The sequence below is a fragment of the Erpetoichthys calabaricus genome, chromosome 10 (genome assembly GCF_900747795.2).
Source record: "Erpetoichthys calabaricus chromosome 10, fErpCal1.3, whole genome shotgun sequence".
NCBI lineage: Eukaryota > Metazoa > Chordata > Cladistia > Polypteriformes > Polypteridae > Erpetoichthys > Erpetoichthys calabaricus.
In genome coordinates, this window is record NC_041403.2 from 161,505,360 (window position 1) to 161,528,955 (window position 23,596).

A 23,596-nucleotide genomic window follows, 5' to 3' on the forward strand; every position below is an offset into this window, starting at 1 on the left:
TTTCATGTTGCGTTAAGAGGTATTCGTTGCGTTATACATTTTCGTTCTGTTTGGCTTTGAACTTAATAATTAATTAATTTGATTCCGTGTTTGGACTTACATCGTGAGAACACATAAAACTGCCCATGAGTGAATATCGTTTCTTTCTCTCTAATAAATAAACCGACTTTTTCGAATGTTTGTCCTTGTGATTTGTTAATTGTCATAGCAAAAGATATTCTAATGGGAAACTGTAAACATTTTAATACGAATGGCATATCAAGATCTCCTTTTGTGTCTGATTTTATCCAAGGAAGATGTACTACATTACCTTTCTTGATGCCTTTTAAAATTTTACATGTCAGAATTGTTCGACCAATTTGGAATACAACTAATCTTGTCCTATTGCATAGCCCATCGCTCAGACATAAATTACGCAATAACATCACGATACATCCTTCTTTCAATAGTAATTCGGCTGGTGGAAGGCCGGACAGTGTTAATGGTTGTATATATTCTACGGGATATTGTAAGTTGATGTTTTCATCTTCCGCAACATCAATACCAACTGTTTCTACATAGTCTATTGATATGCATTTAACCAATTTGCCGTGTAACTGATCGACAATTTTCACATTAATTCATTTGACTTCATCGTTTCTCGGTGCTGGGATTGCCCGTGTTCTCATTTCTTCTGTTGATAACCCTTCGGGATGAAATTCTTCAATATGATTTGGACATAATAAGTCTTCTTTTTTTGGGAACTTAAAGTGAGGAAAACGTTAAAATTTATAAGAGCTGAGAGCACAGGAATTGCGTCTGAGACAAGCATTCACGTGAATGAGAGGTGAGAGCACTTGGGCGTTAAAAATGGTTGAGTGGAGGGCGGGACTTGAAAAAATCTCTTTGCAATAGTCTCATCTCAAGATTTTCTTTTATAAAAGAGAGATAACATTTTAGAAAGTGTACCCAATAGAGTAGCGTGCAATAATTACAAATTGTAAAATATTGTAATGAGCACCGAGATAAAAAAAAAACAACACATGACGAGTATATGTGTTATAGAGTTTGCATTTATTTTACAACAGATGATTCACAGTAGTCTTCTAGCAGAATCACCCTTAACTATTAAGGCCGTGAGAAACAACCTATCAAAAAATGACAAGTCACTTAACTACAGTGTTCTTGACCGTCGTCAGTGGTGTCCCTTTCCGTTCTTTATAATGACCTGGGAACCACGACCCACCTTCTCCAGCCTTCCCGGCCTTGTAAAGTGTAACGGAAAGCTCCACAGAGCTCAGCTCTCCTGTGAATATCCTGCTGTCAATCATCTGTCCAGACCCCGCCCATCTCTAGGGTGACAATGCGGGCTACTAAAATATCTAATACAAAATGACCAATACTAGCATACAATCTGTGTTAATATTAATCCATGAAAGGAGAAAATGGACGGACATAAGTTCCCCCTCTAACTATTAATATTAGTTAAAATTAAGTAATCCGTTAAATTAATGTAAGTTAGGACTTGGAAAGGAACCGACTTATTGTATAATGGGAATATGAACGGTACACGATGGGCAAGAAGATGAAAGGCATGCCACAATTGTTTGTGTATATCATAGTGTGGGGGCCTGGGAGACATAGACCAGGGGATTCAGCTACTGAAGCCCACAATCCCCCCACCCCAAACCACTTCCTGATGCCACTGTCCATTTTTAAACTCCTCCTCTATTTAAATCGCTTAGGGCAGCAGAAGCATTGCCGTATTATTAATTTGTTCCAACACCATTTAGCTGCAGGTTGATCACATCAGCTCTCTACAATAGTAAACGGCAGATAATATTTTTTCATCAATTCAGTCTTTTATATAGTCTTCTGTTGGAGACAGACAGCTCCATGATTCAGTAGCTCTGCTGCACAGCCAATTGGATTGCAGGTTTTTGCCATATGGTTTACTTGATTTGAGTCAGACAACCCCTAATCCCTAATCTTAACCACAGTGTAACCCAGTGTTATCAATGACACGTAAAACATAAAGTGAAAACCTCCTCAATGGAGTGGAGCTCTGGAGGTCTGCAACTGACTGTTCTTTTCTGTTCTATTATTTAACTTATTTAAAGCACCTGGAAACGGCGCAGACTCTGTGTGCTATTTGTGTGTGCCCGCTCTACCTGGTGTTTGACTCAATGTGTATTGAGCACATGAGCAGGAAAATCAACACAATATAAAAGTTCAAGTCACCGCTCTGAAAGTCAAATTAACACACGGGACTCATTCTGAAGTCGAACAGAACGCTTTTCCGTGAGTTTTGCCAACTCACCAATGCTTTTCAAAGGGAAATTTTAAAATTTTAAAACTTTGTGCAACGTGATGCGTTCAAGATATCCCAAGGAAAATTGAACAACTTTCTTTGAAAGAACAAGTTTGTCACATCTCCTCAAAACTGGTCCATGTGGTGCGGAGTTGATACACTCGGACAGACAGATGGGCGGGCGGAGAAACAGACAGACAGGCAATGGTGCTTCATGCACATAAAAACAGACAAAAAGTGAATAAATTAAAGGCATGCAACAAACGTCAGTGAATATATTAAAAAAAAACACTCATGCAGTTGTCAGTGTGAGTGACCAATAAAAAATGCTCAGTGATTTTTGAAGTTTCTTTGGCTTTGGGGTTGTCTTGCATTTTTCCTGCTGTTTTGTTTTCTCATAGGGATCTGCATATATGATATTCATTGATGAATACAAAACTAAGTAAAGTTAATAACAGAGGAAAAGTATCATGGGCATAGTAATACTGCAAAGTATCTAGATAATAAAATGTGTAAATGCAAATAAGCACAGAAGGTTTCTTCAGCCAACAAATCCAGATGACAGTGACCACTTCCTGTTAGCATGATGATGTCAGGCCATCAAAAGCATCTGGTCAACTGGTCGCTAAAGTGCAAGAGGTCAAAGAGTCCAGCGCCCAAAATACAACTGGGCTGAAAGTTATGATGTAGTAACCCAAAAATGCTTGAAAGAGTCTCACAGGATAAAGCCTGGATTGTTATGTCACTCATGTTCTGTGACAGGTGGTGCAGTGACTAAATCATTCATTTCTAGATTCTGCAAAAAAGAAAAAGGAAGATATGTAATGCATCAACCTCAGCCTCAACCTGTCAGACTTTCATTTTCACATACTTAATTCAGAGTTCTAAAGACTTACCTGCCTTATTTCATTCTGATGTCTAGTCTTTAGTTTCAAGTCAAGTCAAGTCAAGTTGGGGAGTATGACTGGTACAGTGCTTAGCCACACCCACCACATGACGAAACAGCTCGGGATCCCAGTTGGCAACCCCACCAGGCAGACATGCGGTCCAGTCCCACCCTCCGGAAATGACCCTCTATATTTGTCGCAGCCAGGTGTTACGTGGGCAACCCCTTGGCTTTGTCTAGCTGGATCACCCTCAGGGAAACACGCCACATGGCCATAGTGCTGTAACTGACGCTCCCTCACGATGCAGGTAATGTGCCTCATTCGGGACTCCATGAGCATCCACTCATTTGACACAAAGTCAAACCAACGGTACCCAAGAATTATCCGGAGAGACACAGTACCAAAGGAGTCCAGTCTTCGTCTCAGGTCACTGGATAGCATCCATGTCTCGCAACCATATAGCAAGACAGGAAGCACCATTTACAAACAAATCACTACCCGCAAGCTAGTCTAACGATTCTGGTTCATTTAATTCACAAATGACTCACTACCTGAGAACAAGGTACCAAGTAGTGTGGTAGACAGTAAGACTTTACTGACTTTCAAAACTCGACTTTTTTGATGTTTTTTTGGAAGAAATAAGTGGATAGGACTGGCGAGGTTTGTTTGGCTGAAGGGCCTGTTCTCATCTCGATTGTTCTAAAGTTCTAATGTTCTAACAAGTCTAATGAATCTCATTCATTTGATTCATGAACTGAATTACTACATGAGAACCAGTTTAATGATTCTCGTTCATTTATTTCACAAACAAATTACTGATCTAACAATTCTGAGAAATGTTTGTGATGCGTCATCTGTTGGAATGGCACTTGCAATGCATTTTATTACTTCATGCATTACAAAATACATTCCAATAGATGGTGCACTGCAAACGCTAATGGTTAGGTCTACACTGATTATTTAGATTTCAGTAGCGGAGCTAGAATATGATGTCTGGTTATCACAATGAATGAATAACAAGCTACAAAGTAATCAAGTTCATTGATGCTAATAAATGTTTCACGATATTCAGATTTTATTAAAAAATTTTGCCACACAGCAGTATCAAAAGAAAATAACTTTAGAAAATTTAACGTAAGAGTAAACTCTTTCAGCGAGGCCTAAAACATACTGTACTTTTTGCCATTTTGGTTAAAATCACCCCTTAGTCCACAGTGACAAAATGTATGTCCGTCACTGGAACACAGAAATGTGTAGAGGTGGAACACCTCTTACCCCAAATGTTGATGCCCCTTGCCTCACCTTTTGACACTAAGTGGTCATTTGATTATGCTCCACTTTAGTATGATTAATGCATGCTCTTGAATCGAAATTCAATACACATGGTGCAGCCGCTAAGCTAAATTCAATATGCTTGCTTTGCTTTTAGTTATGACATGTGATCTCTAAGCAATCAATTATTTGGTTGTAATGTTATTTAATTATGATGCAATAAAAGCCAGAATGAAAGGCACCACGTGCCTGTGCATTGCAATGTAGATAACACACTGGATTGCATTTAAATTTTGGCACAAATAATCACCCATACAAGGTGCTCTGTCTGTCTGTTTGTCTATTGGTCTTTTCTTTGTGATTTTAGATTTTCTTTTCATGTTAATCTAAGTGAGGTGCACAACTGTCCATCTATTAACTGGGATCTCAGACCTCTGTTTCTTTTCATCTGATGCCATGAGCCCATTTTTCACTCCTTTAGACTCTGTCTGCTGCTGGGGGGCTGTGATGATGCAGGTTCGCTCCATGCTCCCTTCTTGCTTTTGGGAGCCCTGAACCCATCACCGTCAGTAATGTCACCGATGAGCTTGGCAGTGAGGCACAACAAATGGAACAAGGGGATGGTGTAAAAAGGTGCCAAGTGCTTTTATTAAAACAAAGTGTCCAAATTAGTGCAGTGCTTCACAAAAAATAGAAGTGAAATAGTGGAGGTTAAAATCCATTAGAAAAACTCTTTAAAAACAACGAGGTTAAAACAACGGCTGGAAGCAGTCTCTTTAAAATCCAAAGCACGGTGCCTTCTTTTTATCTGGAGGCTCCCCTGCTTCTCCCATCAGGCTTCTCAACAGGGGAGTCGCCATTCCTGCAGTTGACCTTCTCTCCACTCAACTGGTTTGGACGCTTCCCGGTCCCTGGCTTTGGTTCTGCTCTTTCCAGACCGAGACTTAGCTTCCCACAACGGCCAGGATGCTCACGTTGGGGAATCCATCACCCAAGCCTCCCGACTCCCGCGAGCCATCCTTCTGCAGGTCACTCCCGCTCCTCACAATGCTCAGCGGGAGCGACCACTACCAACTGCCCTCGGTGTCGGCCAAACACCCCGCTAGGGCTCACTGTCCAGCTGCCTATGAGCGCTCACTCGCTCGCTCTCTTTCTTTCTCCCTCTCACTCACGCACCAGCTTTGTCCTCGCTACTTCCAGCTTTCTTCCTCACTCCTGCAACCTCTGTTTCTTTCTCTTTTTTTTTTCATTTCTCCCCTGCTAGCCGCCTCGTGCTTCTATATATTACAGGGACGTGGATCATCTGTGGCAATCAGCAGCTCCCGGGAACAATTACGGATGCGGACGACTCCTCACCTGTGCACTTAAGCGAGAATCGCCTGCATCACGAATTACCCTGGGAACCGACCCGCCACACTTACCACACCCCTCTCTAAGCCGCGAGTACGGCGATTATTTATTTTAAACTGGCCCTTTTGACATGAGCTGTGGACCCGCATAGCCATGTATGAAAACATTTGCAGATCAATCAATCAATCAATCAATCAATCAATCAATCAATCAATCAATCAATCCATCCAACTTCCTCTCTGTCTGTCTGTCTGTTTGTGTTTAGCTTTTAGCCATCTGTCTGCTAGCAGTCATGGTTATTTGTTAATGAATTTGATTTCTATGGCTGCCCATTGCTTAATTGGTGTCTACACTCATTTTCCTTTCCAGCTGACTCTCATGAGTACATTTTTTCCTCCTTTAGACTCTGTCAGCTGCTGAGGAGCACAGCCGTGTGAGCAAATTTCTATAGATCTTTCAGTCTGGCTTACTGTGTCTTGATTTCTACCTTCTGTCTACCCAGCTGTCCACACAGACATGTCTGCCTATTGCCGTTGCTGTTGGGCTCCCTCCATCCAGCACTTACCCTGTACAAGCCGTACTCGTCTCTCTCTCTGATGACTATATAGAGCAGCACAGCGGACACACTGACAGCGGTGAAGAGTATCAATAACACCACACTCTTCATATGCAAATTCATTTCCTGTAAAGGGACGAGATGTTGAGAGAATCCTGGTGCTCATGCAGTGCCCTCCATAATATTTAGGATAAAGACACGTTTGCCCTTGACTTCCCCCTCTCCTCCACAGTTTAAAATTACACATCAAACAATACAGACCTGATTAAAGTGCACATTGCAGACTCTCATTTAAGGGGGGTTTGCATACATTTTGGTTACACTACACTTTTTCTATGTGATCCCCCCATTGCAGGGCACGATAATGTTTGGGACACAGCAATGGCAGGTCTATTAAAGCCGTTGTCATATTTAGGACTTTGTTGCATATCCCTTGCATGCAATGACTACTTGAAGTCTGCCATTCTTAGACATCACCAGGTGCTGAGGGTCTGCTCTGCCAAGCCTCTAATGCCGCCTCCTTCAGCTCCTGCTTATTCTGAGATCTTGTCCCCTTAAGTTTTCTCTTCAACATATGGAAGGCCTGCTCAGTTGGATTTAAATTGGAGGACTGGCTAGGCCATTCCAGAATTTTCCATAAACTCCTGTGTGGCCTCTGCAGTATGTTTGGGTCATTATCTTGTTGGTGGATGAAGTTCAGTCCAGTGAATTTGGAGGCCTTTACTGGAACTTGAGCAGATCAGATGTTTCTACACACCTCAGAATTCCTTGTGCCATTGCCATCAGCAATTCCATCATCAGGGAAGTGTGCCAGGACCTGTGGCAGCCATACATGTCCAAGCCATAATACCCCCAGTAACATGTTTAACAGATGAGGTGTTCTGCTTTGATTCTCAGGCAGTTCCTTTTCATCTACACACTTTGCTCGCACCATCACTCTGATGAGGTTCATCTTTGTCTTGTCTGTCCACAAGACCTTTGCCCAGAATTCTGCAGGCTCTTTTAAGTCCATTTTCACAAACTGTAATCTGGCCATCCTATGTTTATGGTTTTCACCTTGCAGTGTGTCCTTGGTGTTTCTGTTCTGTTGTGCTGATAGTCTTCTCTGACACATCCACATCTGCCTCCTGTTTCTGGTCTGTCGGACAGGCATTTGGGGCTTTTTCTTTGTCATAGTGAGGATTGCTCTGTCATCAGCAGTGGAGATCTTCCTTGGCCTACCAGTCCCTTTGTGATTACTGAGCCCACCAGTGTGTTCTTTTTTCTTCATGATATTCCAGACTGTTGATTTTGGTCATCCTAAGGTTTTACCGGAGTTTGTCCTTATTTTGAACAATGGCAACTCCAGACTCCAAAGGGTACAAACAAGCAGATGTGTCTTATGAAGCCATGAAACCCATCTGAGGAATCACAAACACCTGGGATGCCAATTGTCCCAAACATTATGGTGCCCTGAAATTGGGGGTGACCATGTAGAAAAAGTATTATGTGACTAAAATGTCTGCAAATCCCCTTAAATGAAAGTCTGCAATGTGTACTTTAATCACAATGTCTGAATTGTTTGATTTATAATTTTAAACTGTGGAGCAGAAGGGCCAATCAAAGTAAAATGTGTCTTTGTCTCAAACATTAGGGAGGGCACTGTGTACACACAATCTGAAGGGACAGGTAGAAACTTACCAAGGGGATGTTGAAGTGGGTGCAGTTGTCACTGATTTCCAGGCACATCATTAATACTTTGTTGTCTAATGTTTCCTTGAACACAAAGGCAGCAGCAGTCAGGGCGACCAGAATGATGAGCACGCTGGAGATCACATTGGACCAGAACTATAGTTGAGAGAGAGAAACATCGCATAAGGCAGAGTGGACGGGAAAATGGAAATGGTGAAAATGAGATGCCACTCACACTAATTTTGTTGGCCTTTTTCTCCATGATAATGAAAAGAACTCCAGTCACAATAAACTGCAGAGAGAAATGAAAACATAACAAGTAGATGGAGCCTCTCAATCAAATAAAAGTGCAGGCACACTAGGAACATCTTAGACAGCCCAAGCGGTGTGGTGCACCACAGAGAAGAAAGTTTTAACCAGATATCATGTCTCTCCATCTTCCTACAGACCTAAAACCCACCATCTTTTTTTTTAAGACAAGTGAACAAGAAGTCTGAAGGTACAGCTAGAAACTTGACATTCTGGTCTTTACAATCTAGTCACCCCAAAACAAACGTCTAGTAACTGTTCTTGGAGGAAATTCTCAAGCATCACGTGTCTTTTACTTACAGAAGCTGAAGTCCACCAAGGCATCCCAGATTGGACAATGTAGCTCCCCGGGATAAAGTACATGGGGACCCCGAAGCAAGCTACCATCACCCCCAACATTATTACTGACACCTAAAGAGGAGTAAAAGAAAACTCGGTATTATTCAAAACCCTAATAAAGAAAAGAAGTGTGACTTGAATTAGTTTAATGCATTATATCCCAAAGCTAGGATAGAGAAGGTGGCACGCCTCCATCTTAAATAGAGTCAGAGTCAAGATGTCAGGTACAAAGTGACACAAATCATGTGATGGCAACAGTAAACATGAAGGCCTCACAAATGGAAAAATCAACAAAAATGGAGGTGACTACCAAAATGATATGGCATTAAATTATTAAAGAAAGTCACAAAACCAAAAGTAACACCAGTAATTCACGACATTTCTAATGATTTGGGTTTCTTTCCACTTTCTAGACTTGTGTATTTACGGCGGATTCAGAAATCTTCAGACCCCTCCACTTTTATCATATTTTATCATGTGGCAGCCTTGTGATGAAATCATTTTTTTTTTTTTACCACATCAAGCAACACACAATACTCCAGAATGATAAAGTGAACACAAGATTGTAGAAATGTTGGCAAATTATTAAGAGAAAAATCAAAATATCACATTAACACCAATATTCAGACCCTTCGGTATGACACTTGACATTTGGCTCAGATGCATCCTATTCTGTTGATCACCGTTGAGATGTTTCTACAATTGTCGTCAATTTCATTGATTGGACAGATTAGGAAAGGCACATGTCTGTCTAGAGAGGGTCCACAGCTGAGCAAAAACCAAGCCATGAGGTCAAAAGAAGAGCCTGCTGTGTTCCTGCAGCAGTGAATGGTCTCAAGAGCACAGTGGCCTCTATAATTCCTAAATGGGAGAAGTTTTGAACAACCATGACTACAGCTGGTCACCTGGCCAAACTAAGCAAATCAGGGGAGAAGGGCTTTAGTAAGGCAGATGATCAAGAACCTGACGGTTACTCTAGCTCGCGGGTGTTGAACTCCAGGCCTGGAGGGCTGCAGTGGCTGCAGGTTTTCATTCTAACCATCTTCTTCATTAGTGAACAGTTTTTGCTGCTAATTAACTTCTTTTACCTTCATTTTAATTAACTCAACTCAGGCCCCTTTGTTGTTTCTTTTTCCTTAATTACCAGCCAAATAATAGCAAGACACAACATAAGCCGCCACATGACCAGCTCACCTGTGCCTATCACATAATACCTGATAATAAAGTGTGGAAGAAATGACCGTCACACCCTGGGTGACCTAAAACCTCTAAGAGAAAACAGGCGGGAGGAAGTTTAAGTCATAACCATTTATTCTCTTCAAAGAGGGAGCACTCCTATTACTAGACGCACATAACATTCTGTAACAAGATGCACACCTTTTCTGCTAGATGGGGCCTATTTTATACACAAGTAAAGGGTACAGAATTAGATTATTTACATCGTAGAAAATTTCTTGTCATCATTGGTTGCTTCCAGTTGCTAACTGGACATAGGGCAAAAAGAATCTGTGGTATAGCGGGTCCACAGCTCATGTCAAAAGGGTCAGTTTTTAAAATAAATAATCGCCACACTCGCGGCTTAGCGAGGGGGCGTGGTGGTGTGTGGCCGAGCGGTTCTTGGGGAATTCGTGATGCAGGCGATTCTCACAGGTGAGGAGTCGTCCGCATCTGTTATTGTTCCCAGGAGCTACTGATTGCCACAGCTGATCCACGTCCTCGTAATATATAGAAGCGTGAGGCAGCTAGCAAGGGGAGAGAAAATAAAAGGAGCTCGGAAAGAGAGACGGAGGTTGCAGGAAAGAAGGCGGCAGAAGCATGGAGAGGATAGCCGGTGAGCGAGCGAGCTTGCTGGTAAATGCAGGCAGCTGGAATGGAGAGCCCCTCATGAGCAGTGTGTGGCTGACACCAGAGGATGGACAGTTGGAAGTGGTCGCTCCAGCTGAATGGTTTCAAGGAGCCGGAGTGACCGGCAGTATGGATGGCAACGGGAGTCGAGGAGACTTAGGAGGGTGAGTCTCAGCGTGAGCGCCCTGGCCGTTGGGTAACCCAAGTCTCGGTCCGGTAAGATAGCTGTACGGAGCCAGGGGACGGAAGGCAACTGGACAGAAGTAAGGTCAGCTGCACCTGCTGATAGGGTGACTCCCCTGTTGTAGGGCCCTTATAGGAGAAGCTGGGGAGCTGCCAGTTGAACGGAGAAGGCATCGGGCTTTTTAAAAAAGGACAGCTTCCAGCCGTGGTTTTAACCTCGTTGTTTTTTAAAGATTCTTTCTACACGTACAAATCGGTTTACGACCAAAAAGTTCACCACACGTTTGCCTCGGTTCACGACCACACACTCGGTATACGAACAAGCTAGCTTCCCTTTCGGTTTGTACATGTTCAGTCTCTTCCTGTGCATTTCCTGTGCAGCGAGCAAGAGAGCGAGCGAGAGAGAGAGACAGACCACACACACACACACACGCACACACACACACACACACACGCACACACACACGGGCAGTGCGAGAGAGAGAGAGCTGGACGCTTAAGGTAGGAAGGCAGTTAAAGAATGCACTGGGCTTGACTTTGTTTTCACTTCTGTTTACAGCGATCAGTTCGTAGCGTGCATTGTTGCAATGTTACTTTTCTTGGTGGTTTATTAAATTACGGATTTTTTCAAATGTTCATTTTTTTCCCTGTGCTTAAAACTCATTAAAAAAAAAAGTATTTTTAGCCAGCAGTTGGTAGCGCTATACCGTGAACTATTGCAGTGTTAGTTTTCTCTGTTGTTCAAAGTTTTCTCAGTGTTATTCAATGTTTTTACATTTAGTTTACTATTACGCTGTGCATTCTATGGTTTAATTAACTACCTTTGTGCTTAAAAATTTTAAAAATATATATATATTTACATACAGTTCGTATGGTTTGGAACAGATTAATTGTATTTACATACAATCCTATGGGGGGAATTACTTCGGTTCACAACCAAATCGGTTTACGACCAGAGTTTTGGAACGAATTATGGTCGTGAACCGAGGTTCCACTGTATTGTGTTTTTTTAACCTCCAGTCATCACTCCTTTTTCTGGATTATTTATTTAATGATGCATTGCACTATTTATTTTTTTCACTGTTTTGTTTTGTTGGTTTTAATAAAAGCACTTGGCACTTTTACACCATCCCCTTGTTTCCTTGTTAATAATAATAATTCATTACATTTATATAGCGCTTTTCTCAGTACTCAAAGCGCTATCCACACAGGGAGGAACCGGGAAGTGAACCCACAATCTTCCACAGTCTCCTTACTGCAAAGCAGCAGTACTACCACTGCGCCACCCTGCCAAGCTCATAGGTGATATTACCAACGGTGTCGGGTTCAAGCGTCTCAAAAGCAAGAAGGGAGCATGGGACCATACTAAATGATAAGTAAACACGGTCAGCAAAAACACATAGATCATTAATGTTAAGCATCGTGTGTTTGCCTTGCCCTTTTCAGCTCCTTTCTTTATTAGCACAGAAGCTGAAGGCAGAAGCCTTTCTCATACAGTAAATAATCTGATAGTTTCCTGCTGACAGCCTAATGTAGTCTGCTTACATCCCGTCTCAGCTGCACTCAGTTACCTGGAAATGCTTTTACATGATATTGTGCACTTTGCTAAATGTACTTAATTACTTTAAGATATACTGTAAAATCTAAACCTCACAACTATTATTAATTTGTCTTGTTATGATATTTTTTACCACAAAAAAAGGTGAAGATCTCAGTAAGGTTGATCTCTTAGGTCACCAAAACATTTTGACGTTATCTTTTGGCTCGTTACACATCTCATTTCTTTTTGGCTGTCATTTAATGAAGAAAAGAATCAAGTCAGAGGACTGAATCCTTAAAAACAGGGCTAGTAAAATGAAGGGACAAAGAATTTAATTAGCAGCGAAAACTCGTCACTGATTAAGAAAAGTGTTAGAATGAAACCCTCCAGGCCTGGAGTTCGACACCGCTGCTCTAGCTCAGTGGTTCCCAAACTCGGTCCTGAGGATCCCCTGTGGCTGCAGGTTTTTATTCCAGCCAAATTTACAATTAGTGATAATAATTGATTTAATTTATTTAGATAGTCTTTTTTCCCTTCTCTTATTCTGCCATTAGAAAAGCATAGCAGTAAATTTTTCCATTTATAAGACATTTAGAAATATTTCTACTTTTGCTTTAAACGCTTACCTCTCTTTTGTTGTTGTCCTATTGTTTTTGTATTGTTTGCACCCTTCGTTGTATCCTCATAATGATAATTAAAACAAACAGAACTGACAGGCAGATAAACAACGCTGAATGATGAAAGGCTGCAATAACTTTAGCATCAGACTCACTGATCTTATATATAAACGTTCACGCTTGGAAGTGTGTGTGTCTGTCTGTCCGGCCTGAAAATGTAATTCAAGAGGAAGTTCTTGCTCGATCAGCTGAAGCTGATACAGTGTTTCTTCCTCGAATCGACTGATGTCCATCTCCAACTGGATTGCCTTTCAGACTGAAATGGCGACAGTTTCCCGTAAAGCCAGCCTTTGCAATGGCTATTAATAAGTCGCAGCAGCAAACATTGGATCGCATTGGAATTTATTTGCTGGAACCAGTTTTTGGGCATGGACAGTTATATGTGGTGTTCTCCAGAGTAAGATAAATGGCATTTATCTTTAATCACAGTGGCGGACCATCAGGGCCTGCAAGGCCTTCTCTGCTGGCCTAAAAAAATATCTGAATCACAAACTGATGTTAATTATATTTTGTCTATGAATACTTATTAAATAATTCCAAATAGTCTGTTTGCTTCCTTTCATAGCTTTTCCGATGGCTGTGCTGCTTCCAGACATGTATTTTCGTATTAAAGCATTTAACCAATCACATTTCAGCCATCATTTGTGGCCAGGCAGGGTCAAAGTCAATGAAGTCGGCCCGGAGGCCTTCACTATCCGTTCTGCAGGCCCTCTAACACAAAATAAATGTCGATTAAACTGTTGCTTCAACCAATCAGATTTTGAGTTGGTGTTACTAGGGCCCTCTAGCAGGCGTACAGCAACGTTACCGTATTCAGACCCGTTGATTGGATAGGATGGTGTAAATATGCCATGGATGATTTTGCAGGAAAATCTCCCACTGATCTCCTTGACTTCCTTCATCAGAAAAATGGGGCATGGAGCATGGGGCAGCTGTACACATTGGTATGTTTGGTGGTAACCATTCCCGTGTCCACTGCTTCTGTCGAGCGGACATTTTCAGCCCTAAAGCGAATTAAAACTTATGCCAGAAATACGACAGGGCAGGTTAGACTTTCAGCATTAGCTTCGATGGCGATAGAAAGGGTTTTCGTGATGGAACTGAAGCGCACGGATAATCTGCTAGTAATTGAACTGTTTTTGAGGAAAGAGAGGAGGATGGATTTTGTTTACAAATAATCCGAATTTTTGGTGAGTAAAATGTTACGATTTTCCTAAATAATATTGCAAGTTTATGAGTTATTATTGATGTTTATGTGTGTCGTGGCTGTAGCTGCAGTAGAAAGGAACTTGTTCACCCCTGGTTTGTCTGTTCAATAAAGGCATTTATTGTGGCTACAGGAGTTATCTATCTGTGACGCAACGGCTCTTTATATTGTATTTCTGCATATTAAGATGGTTTTTATAACCATAAATTAGTTTTTAAAGGGGTGGGTTGATTCAGACGGAGCACTACTGTAGGCCTAGGTGTGAAATGCACGGTCCGCCACTGATAAATGCAGAGTGTCGAAGTAAAAGTGGGTGAATCCTCAATTCAGGGCAAGTTGATGAAAGATTACAAGAAGGTTCTTATACGGAATGTTGTTTAAAGTGAAGTTTTTTAAGGTGTAAAGCCTGCAAGGACAATGAAAATAATATTATGAGTGTCTACTTAACTGGGCCAGTGGGACAACATCAGAGATAGATCCTTATTCCTTGCCCAGAGTAGTTCCTTTCAATTTCCTGATATCTCTGCATTTCAATTTTTTTTTCTGAAGCTTTCAATAGTTTTCTAGGAGCCTGGGCTTTTTACAGCACGGGCTTACACAGCTAGTTAGTAGATAATAAATCAAACAATCATAACACCTGGAAAAGCAGAATGAAAATTGTTAAAAAAAAAAAAGCTATCCCCTTATAAGTGCTTAGTACCTTTTAATAAAAATTTACCAAAATTAGCTTTGTTATTTCTACATTGAATCCAAAACACAGAAACTGAGAAATAACAGCTCACCCAATTGGGCTAGGAGTCCAATTAAAAACAGAAGTTGGTAGGAACAAAAACCTGCAGCCACAGGGGGTCCCCAGGACCGAGTTTGGGAAGCACTGCTCAAGCTGAAGGGGGAATTTTGTGATATTTCAGTTTATTTTTAATAATATTCGTGCATTTCTAAAATTGTGTTTTCACTTTGTCATTCTGTGGTATTGAATTGAATGAATTTAAATGATTTTAGAACAAGGCTATAACACAACAAAATGTGGAAAAGTGAAGGGATCTCAACATTTTCTGAAGCGGTTTTCACAGTGAGAGTGAGTTTTAAAACATTTCTGACCTGTTGGGGAAGACTTTTGACTTCATTAAGCTAAACATTTTGGGCTTCCGTGTATTTTTGGTTGTCTGGATTTGACATTTGCCTTCTTATAATCTTTTTGAGTTTGCCATCTCATATCCCCATCCTGCCCGCATAAATTTACTGCCTTCTTCTTTACTGAAGTACGACCGTGGTGGGTTTCATATCAGACAATGATGAGACTCACTACAGAGAGGAGATACAACACCTAGCACTGTGGTGCTCAGCCAACAACCTCATCTTGAACACCAGCAAGACCGAAGAAGTCATTGTGGACTATAGGAGGTCCAGAAGAACAGAACATGCTCCTATATTCATACATGAGGAGGCTGTAATGTGTGTGGACAATATCAAGTTCTTGGGTTTCCACATCACATCGGATCTGACCTGGTCTTTGAACACATCTCACCTGGTAAAGAAGGCCCAACAAAGACTCTTCTTCCTCAGGAAGATGAAACGTGCTGGATTCTCCTCTCGGTTGCTCACAAACTTCTACAGATCCGCTATAGAAAGCATTCTCTGTCACAGTATGACAGTGTGGTATGGCAGCTGCACAGCATAGGACAGGAAGGACTTGGCACGGGTGGTGAGAACAGCACAGGGGATCGTGGGAAGTCCTCTCCTAGAACTGGACTCTCTATATGCTGGAAGATGCAGAAGAGGTCCAAATGTATAGCTGCAGATCTCACCCATCCGGGAAATGGACTGTTTGTACCACTGCCTTCGGGAAAGCGATACAGAAACATAAAAACACGTACCAGCAGACTGAAAGACAGCTTTTTCCCCAGAACTGTGAAGTCCATCTGCCCTGCTGATACCCTAACATACATCTACTACTAACCTGCACCCCTGTAGACACGCACACGCACTTTCCCTCGTAATCAAACACACACACTCGTATTCCTCTCCTGCAGACCCACGCACACAGATCACTGGTCTCTGCAGGCGTACTACCTCAGGAAAAGTCTGGACTTGATGATGTTTTATTGCTGCTGTCTTTTTTTTTTTTTTTGTTCTTTATTTCACCTTATATACTTTCTTGTATTAGGAATTTGGTGGTTTTCGCATATCCCTTAGGGTCAGAGATTGTACAGCGCCCCTGGAGCAGGTTTGGAATTACAGGTTAAGGGCCTTGCTCAAGGGCCCAGCAGAGCAGTGGCCTTTTTTGGCAGTGACGAGGATTTGAACCGGCAACCTTCGGGATACCAGCGCAGCTCCTTTAGCCTCAGAGCCACCACTCCACCCTTATGTTTATTTTATTATTCGTAGTGTATTGTGTATTTAAGGATTCTGCCTTGAAGCCGAGTCCTACCAACAAAAAATTTTGTTATGTGTAGGCATAATGACAATAAAGAATTCTATCTATCTATCTATCTATCTATCTATCTATCTATCTATCTATCTATCTATCTATCTATCTATCTATCTATCTATCTATCTATCTATCTATTATATAATGCCTTTCACATCTATCTATCTATCTATCTATCTATCTATCTATCTATCTATCTATCTATCTATCTATCTATCTATCTATCTATCTATCTATCTATCTATCTATCTAAAAGTAACCCTTTATTACCTTTTAACAATTCTGAGAGAGTAAGATATGATTTTACAACATCTCGACTTGACTCACTGCAATTCATTCTACTCAAGAGTTAGTCAGGCATGTCTCCAGAAAGAGATTTCACAGAATAATGCAATGCTTTTCGAACCAAATTCTCAATTTTGACTCCTTTTACCTCAGTTGTATCTGAAGTCTCTCTTTTTGTCGAAAACTATTTCACGCAGGGAATTTTAGGAGCAACATCTGGTGACAAAGTTGATTCTTCGATGAAACATAAATCTTTTAGGTCTCATGAGCTATCAATGATCAGCCTTAGAGTAGTAACATTTTCCTATGGGTGGGATCAAATGCAAGGTAAGCCATGGATTCTTTGTCTCTTATCAAGTTGAAATGAATCTCGTCTTCTATTTGGCTGAGCTCTGGCTTTTTGCCTTATGTTTGCTGTATATTGTGTCTCATCATTCCTTGAATGCAGTTTTGTTCCCCACTCTGTGAAAAACTTCTGTTCCCCTCATGTTACAGAAAAGAATGAAAACAGTGAATATTTGGGGCATCCATTTTGAGTACAGGAATGTCTGGAATGTAATTATCAAGATTAAAAAGACATTCTTAGCACATGCAGTTTGAATTACACTAGAAAAGAGACTAAATGTGATCATGCATAAACGTTATTTAAAACAAGAATTATAACAGCACTTGAACTGAGGAGTTGACACCTCACTCTTTTGTGTAAACGTCAGGGAACAGCAATGTGAAAGTGAATTATGAAGTCATTTTCAAACCTGTTTTGTCCTGAACTGGGTCTTGGGGATTGGATCAACTGTGAACAATAATACCAAGAAGTGCACATTAAGTCTTATAGTTTTATCCCAAACACGGAGTGAGTACTATGATGGGAGGACAGGTGTCTTGAAGGGAATGGAGGATGTCATAATGAAGACAGATGGACAGATGGGCTTTCCAGCTGGGAGGGAACAGAAGCCCTTAGCCACCAGGTAGGACAATATAACAGAAGGACTGGAGGAGATACCAAGGTTTGGTTCCTTTATCCCTTGATACACTAGATGCCAGAGTTAGGATTCACCACATGGACACCCGCAGGTCATGCTGGGATCTGTAGTATTATAGGGCAGCCCTGTTAGGATCTATCTCTCTGAAGTAGTGAATGCATCAGCTAGTGGATGTTCTTGCATTCACCATGAAAGTCACATAACTCATTTAAAAGTGAATACACCATCCCACCACATCCAACTTCATCCCACATAAATGGAACTGCATAAGAAGCTGTCATCCAAAAGCAGATGAAGCTCATTTTAAACACAAGGTCTCTTTCACGATTTCCTCATTGCTCCAATTATGGCATCATGCATACATACCCCAAAATGTTTGGTGTTTCCTCTCTTGAACGCATCAGTCTGCTCCTCCTTGAATCTCTGGAACTTGACCTGTACTTGGTCACTCAAAGAAACACTTCGGTCTGAGACAGTGGAAGCCATCCTGAGCTTGGACAAATGCAGAAAATGCACCCAAATTAGAAGAGCCTCAGTGTGCAGGTGAACATATCTGACCTCATTGCAGATTATTATTATTATTTGGCCAGATGGGAAAAATGACCAACAAGGTGGATTAGAAAAGGGCCAAAAGATGAATTAAAAGGTTTAAGAGTTAGCTCAAAGAATATTTGAGTGACTATGTACGAGCACATTTCATTAGGCAAAATCAAGAGGAGTCTTCATGCTAAACCTAAAATGTGAGACAAAAAATTCAAAGTTACAAAGTCAAGAGCTAAGGATTAAAACTAGTTAGCCTGTGCTTTAGATGAGCTTTTGAATGATCTTGATCACAGAGTCAAAAAGCATAACATGAAGTGTAGCTGTGGGTGCGTATGGCAGGGTCAAGCACGGGTAAAACACGTGGCAAAAGAAATCTCTCAGTCCAAACGTTTGGTTTAAAAGATTTACAGTAGTGAAAATTCAAAGCAAACAGTCAACACAAGAATAAAGAAAATAGATTGTTACACTCGTAGAATAAAAGGCAAAAGTAACGTGAAAAAAATGTTTCTTCGATAAACTTAGCTTTTCTAGTCAAACTTCAGTTGTTTCTATACTTAAAGATGCTTTACTTTGTCTTCAGTACGCTCTAACGTACGGCACTGCACGTTTTACTATTGAGCACGTAAGGCCTCAGTTTAAAACCGTGTGCCCACCATGCCTTACACACGGTGAGACAGGTCACTGACTGAGACTATTCTATAGTTAGAGGGGCAAGAAGTAATTAGAAAATACCAATTCAATTCAGCTTGTGAGGGTTATAAGAACCGCCCATAGACTATGCACTAATATTTAGGCAAACATTTAATATAACTTAACTCTTTGAGGGCTGAATTATTTTTCCAAAGAACTCAAGTTTTCTGTAAAGCACACAAAGCAATGGTTTCACACATAAATCAACATAAAACGTCTGTTGCTATGTGCTGTTGTTGACGCGTGTTTGGTATCACAGCAGGAGGGTGGCGGTAGTGGTCTCAGTGTGACACTCAGTTGTACCTTCTTGTCATCATAAGTGGTGGTCCTCCCAGGTGGATGCAGCTGTAGGGGACCGATCAGATGATCCTCACATTTGTTTTTGATATCCATCTCTAGATCACTTGCATCAAGCTCGGAGTCTGACAAGTAAGAGTCCTATTCAACGAAATAACGTAAAACATCCATGGAGTATTGTGCTTTGCACATTCGCTTTGGATTCTCGCCAGATGTCGATGCCATTTTAGAGGTTTTGTTTGCTCTTCGCTACTCCTGCACGCGTAGGGAATTGAGGTTGAATCAGCAAAGCTATGTAACTCTCCTTCTAGCAAAGAGAGTCGAACTAAAATGTAAGGGCGAGTTTTGTCATAGTTTACAGCTGATTACCGTCCTGTACCCCTGAATTTTGACAAAAGTCGACATCAGCCCTGAAAGAAATAAATAACTAGGAAATGGCTCTTACATGAAGCTCAGCCTGAAGGAAGTTTTAGTTCTCACCTGCAGTCTTAAAAATAAAAATGCCGGAGTGGTTTATTTTCGGTTGCCATAAAGACCCATTCACATGAAGGTTCCAGAAAGAACCTTTCATTTGTTTAGATCTGTAAACAGGTCTCCCTACAGTGAATAACTATGAAGAGATGCTAACAGGTTTATGACATACCAATGGCTTATGATTTGAAAAGGACTGTAACTGCATACAATGACACAGGCCAAGTGCAGGTTTTCTTAAGCTGTTAATGACCTGCTAGGTAGCCTACCGTACAATAAAGATTTCATTTTTTAACATTTTTGGTGATCTTCTTGCAGATGTTCATAGAAAAAGCTGAGTGAAAGAAAGGAAGCTTACAAAGAAAACTAAAATAGGAAACAAAATCACCCAGAATAACATGAAGGATGTCTGGAATGGACTGGGCATCATTACTGGACTCAAGCAATCTTGGGCTCTGGTGATAGAAGGGGATGTGGACAAAGCTAACACCCTGTACCAATAGATTTTCACTCCCACTGGCACCTTATGACCAGTCTCCCCACTCCATCAGCAACTGGAATGGCCAGTGATGAGTCCAACTTTGACCTTAAGGAGACAACTGAGGAAATTACACACAGGTAAAGATGTGGGACCAGATCGAGTCGGTTCTTGAGTTCTTAAGATCTGTGTTGACCAACCTTGTGGTGTCCTCTGACAATTGTTCTGTTTATCCCTAAGGCTTCAGAAAGTGCCACTGCTGTGGAAACATCCTGCAATGTTCCTGTTCCAAAGAAGGTGGGTAGCTCTTCACCTAATGGCTATAGGACCACTGGGACTTATGTCTTGCACCATTCAGACCTTTGATAGACCGGTCCTGGACTATATTGTGGTAGACCACCTGCACCCACTGCAGTTTGTCTTTCACACAAGGCTTGACAAAGCTGGTAGCACTGTGAGGATGAGATTTTTTGTTTTCTCCAGTGCCTTCAATACCATACAGCCATCCCTGTTAAGGGGTAAACGACATGACATGAAGGCGGATGAGCTTGTGGTGTCCTGGATAACAAACTATCTGTTAAGTGGACTGCAGTTTCTGAGACCCTAGGACTGTATGAGCAACACTTAAGCACCACAAGGAACAGTCTTGTTTCTTTTTCTTTTCACTCTGTCATGTCACTTGCAGAATTTCTTAGATGATTCTGCACTTATTGATAAGGGGGATGCTGACAGAGGAGAGGAGTCAAGTGGAGAACTTTGTTTCTTCATGCAAAGAGATTTGTCTGCAACTAAACATCTGAAAAACCAAGGAATTGGTTTATGAGTTTACCCAGAGCCTCTCTGTCCGGTCACTATTTAGATATAGAGGTGGTCCACCCTCCTATAAGTACCTGGGGGTCTACATCAATGATAGGTTAGACTTGTCACGGAAGACAGAGGAACTATAGAAGAATTGGCAGAGCAGGCCCTTTTTCCTTAGGAGATTGTGTCCCTTTACTGTGGAAAGTGACATTCCTCACATCTTCTGTATCTTTGTGATGGACAGAGTGATTTTCTATGCTGTGGTATGCTGAGCTGGTAACATCACTTCAGGAGATGCCTTCAGGAGATGCCCACTAACTCAACAAGTAAATTTAAAGGGCATCCTCAGTTGTAGAGCACACTCTGGACCCCTTGGATGTTGTAGCAAAGGAGAGAATGAAGACAAAACTGAGTGGCATTAGGAACAAAGCTTCACATCCTCTCTCGGACACAACAACACTGAGGACTGTCAGACAAAGAATTATTCTGCAGAAATGAGTCAAGAAATGGAACAGGAGCTCCTTCATATACCAACAACAATATGTCTGTATAATGCCTCAGTGTGACAGTCAAGTCAGAACTTTTCTTTCTTTTAATTTTGTTTTGCTTTTTAGTCATTTTGGTGTATTTTCAGACTAAAGTGGTAATGTATTATTATTTATTTGTCTACCTATTATTATTTAAAGAGCTTCTGTAACAAAGCCAGATTTCTCCTGTCTGTCTGTCTGTCTGTCTGTCTGTCTGTCTGTCCGTTCGTCCGCCCACCTGTCTGTCTGTATTTGTTCATGAAGGCTTTTAGCTCTACCTGACTTTATTACCCTTCTCTCAGTTTACCTCTGTGTCAAGATGCTCATGTAACCTGTGTGTGTGTGCTAGACCATCAATTATTTTGTCTGTTCTGATTTTTTCTCTGAATTTACTAACTTACTCTAATTTATTTATTTATCTGGTTTAGTACAATGCTATATACTCTATACCCTGCCTTTCTTTATTAAACTCTGTGAATGGGGGCGGCGCTATAAAAATAAAATCTATCTATCTATCTATCTATCTATCTATCTATCTATCTATCTATCTATCTATCTATCTATCTATCTATCTATCTATCTATCTATCTATCATTTAAATCTAACATAACTATTATAAGTGTTCAATTCTAAAGTGCAGAATTATGGCAATGCGTTTCCTATATTTAACTATATTTCAGCAAAATTTGAGTAAACAACTGGATAACTTGCACGTGGATTACGAGATGTTTTTCTTTCCTTTTTTTCAATGGACGTTTGACATTATTTGCTACTCTACCTTGATCACTATTGGCTTTTATTATATTATAAACGTTTTCTATCTGCTCTCCAAGAAAACACAAGATATTTATTTAATTCTATTGATGCAGATGCCTCCAGGGATATAGGAGACCGATGAAAAATTATAATCCACTCAAAGCAGTTTCTGCTTCTCCGTTGATTTTCGTCAATTTCCGAACCTTTTCGCGTTTTCACCGAACTCGATGCTTTGCGAATTCAGCCGGGTTCACTCGTCACTAACGGGGCATATACAAACTGTATAAAACCGGGAAATAGAATTAGGACCCAAGGCTCTTAACCAATGATTTCCTCCGCCCGACATAATTAATATTAAATCAATTTTTGATTAATCAATCTTAAATTCAAATTGTTTTGATAGTTTGTCTTTACACATACTTGTTAACTTGTTTGATTATGGTATACATTTTTATATTTTGAGACTCTTACTTGTATATTACTTGTGTTTCTATGTTTTTGGTCCGTCTTTAAATTAAATACTCTCTTTTCATGGTGCATGTATACGGGATTAAAGTAATCCGTTTGAGTTGCCGAGCTCCTTGTGAAATTGCTGCGTCTCCGGTGAATTAAAAAAACAAACAAACAAAAAAAAAAAAGCTCTGCTCATTGAAGACCATTCTGTGTGTTCAACAGAAACCCCCTGGCAGGCATTCAGTAAATTCAGAACTCTTTAAGTTTTACGGATAGACAAGAAATCAGTCTGCTTTAACGAATACTGGACTACTGCAGTGCTCGGGTGTGCTTTACAATGTAAAATGAAGGCCAAGTTAGCGAATGCAGTTAGTTACGGTCGGAGCACTGACAAGTTAGGAAGGACTCAACTAACAGTACGCGGAGCTGTATTTCGTGGTACAGTATTAAACGAGTCAACGAAGCTTTCAAATAAAATTAAAGAATCTTCTAACCTTCGTCTAGAAATTACAGTATATATTGCGTGGCTTGCTGTTCACTTTAATTTTGTCTGATAATTCTGCGCTGTAGCGGGCAGCTCCTTAAAACTGTAATCCGCTTTGCAGTTTAATGCCGCTGATGGGACGTCATGCGCTGTTTACAAAAGTTGTGTAAATCTTTCTGCTAAACCAGACCCCCGCCCCCTACAAAGAGCAAAAGTAACGGTCCACTCACCTTTTAGCGGCCGAAGACGCTTTGGAAGTCTTTTTCTTTAA

At 40.9% G+C, this 23,596-nt stretch overlaps 1 protein-coding gene across 1 annotated transcript; it reads right to left on the reverse strand.

Moving 5' to 3' along the window:
• Positions 1-1,034: 1,034 nt before the first annotated feature.
• LOC114659697 (membrane-spanning 4-domains subfamily A member 6D-like) lies at positions 1,035-18,315 on the reverse strand. Its single transcript, XM_028812304.2, has 6 exons — positions 18,192-18,315; positions 8,636-8,746; positions 8,262-8,318; positions 8,036-8,182; positions 6,365-6,481; positions 1,035-3,086 (listed from the first exon to the last, which is right to left on the reverse strand). The coding sequence occupies exons 1-6, from the start codon at positions 18,309-18,311 to the stop codon at positions 3,033-3,035; spliced, it is 606 nt and encodes a 201-aa protein (XP_028668137.1). The 5' UTR covers positions 18,312-18,315; the 3' UTR covers positions 1,035-3,032.
• Positions 18,316-23,596: the final 5,281 nt, after the last annotated feature.

What these genes read in the sequence shown, in the direction of transcription:
- LOC114659697 (XM_028812304.2), bottom strand. Translation starts at nt 18,311, where the DNA reads ATGGCTTCCACTGTCTCAGACCGAAGTGTTTCTTTGAGTGACCAAGTA. An exon ending in CTTGGTGGACTTCAGCTTCT is followed by an intron (nt 8,319 to 8,635) that starts GTAAGTAAAAGA and finishes TTCTCTCTGCAG; the next exon opens with TTTATTGTGACTGGAGTTCT. An exon ending in CCCACTTCAACATCCCCTTG is followed by an intron (nt 6,482 to 8,035) that starts GTAAGTTTCTAC and finishes GTCCCTTTACAG; the next exon opens with GAAATGAATTTGCATATGAA.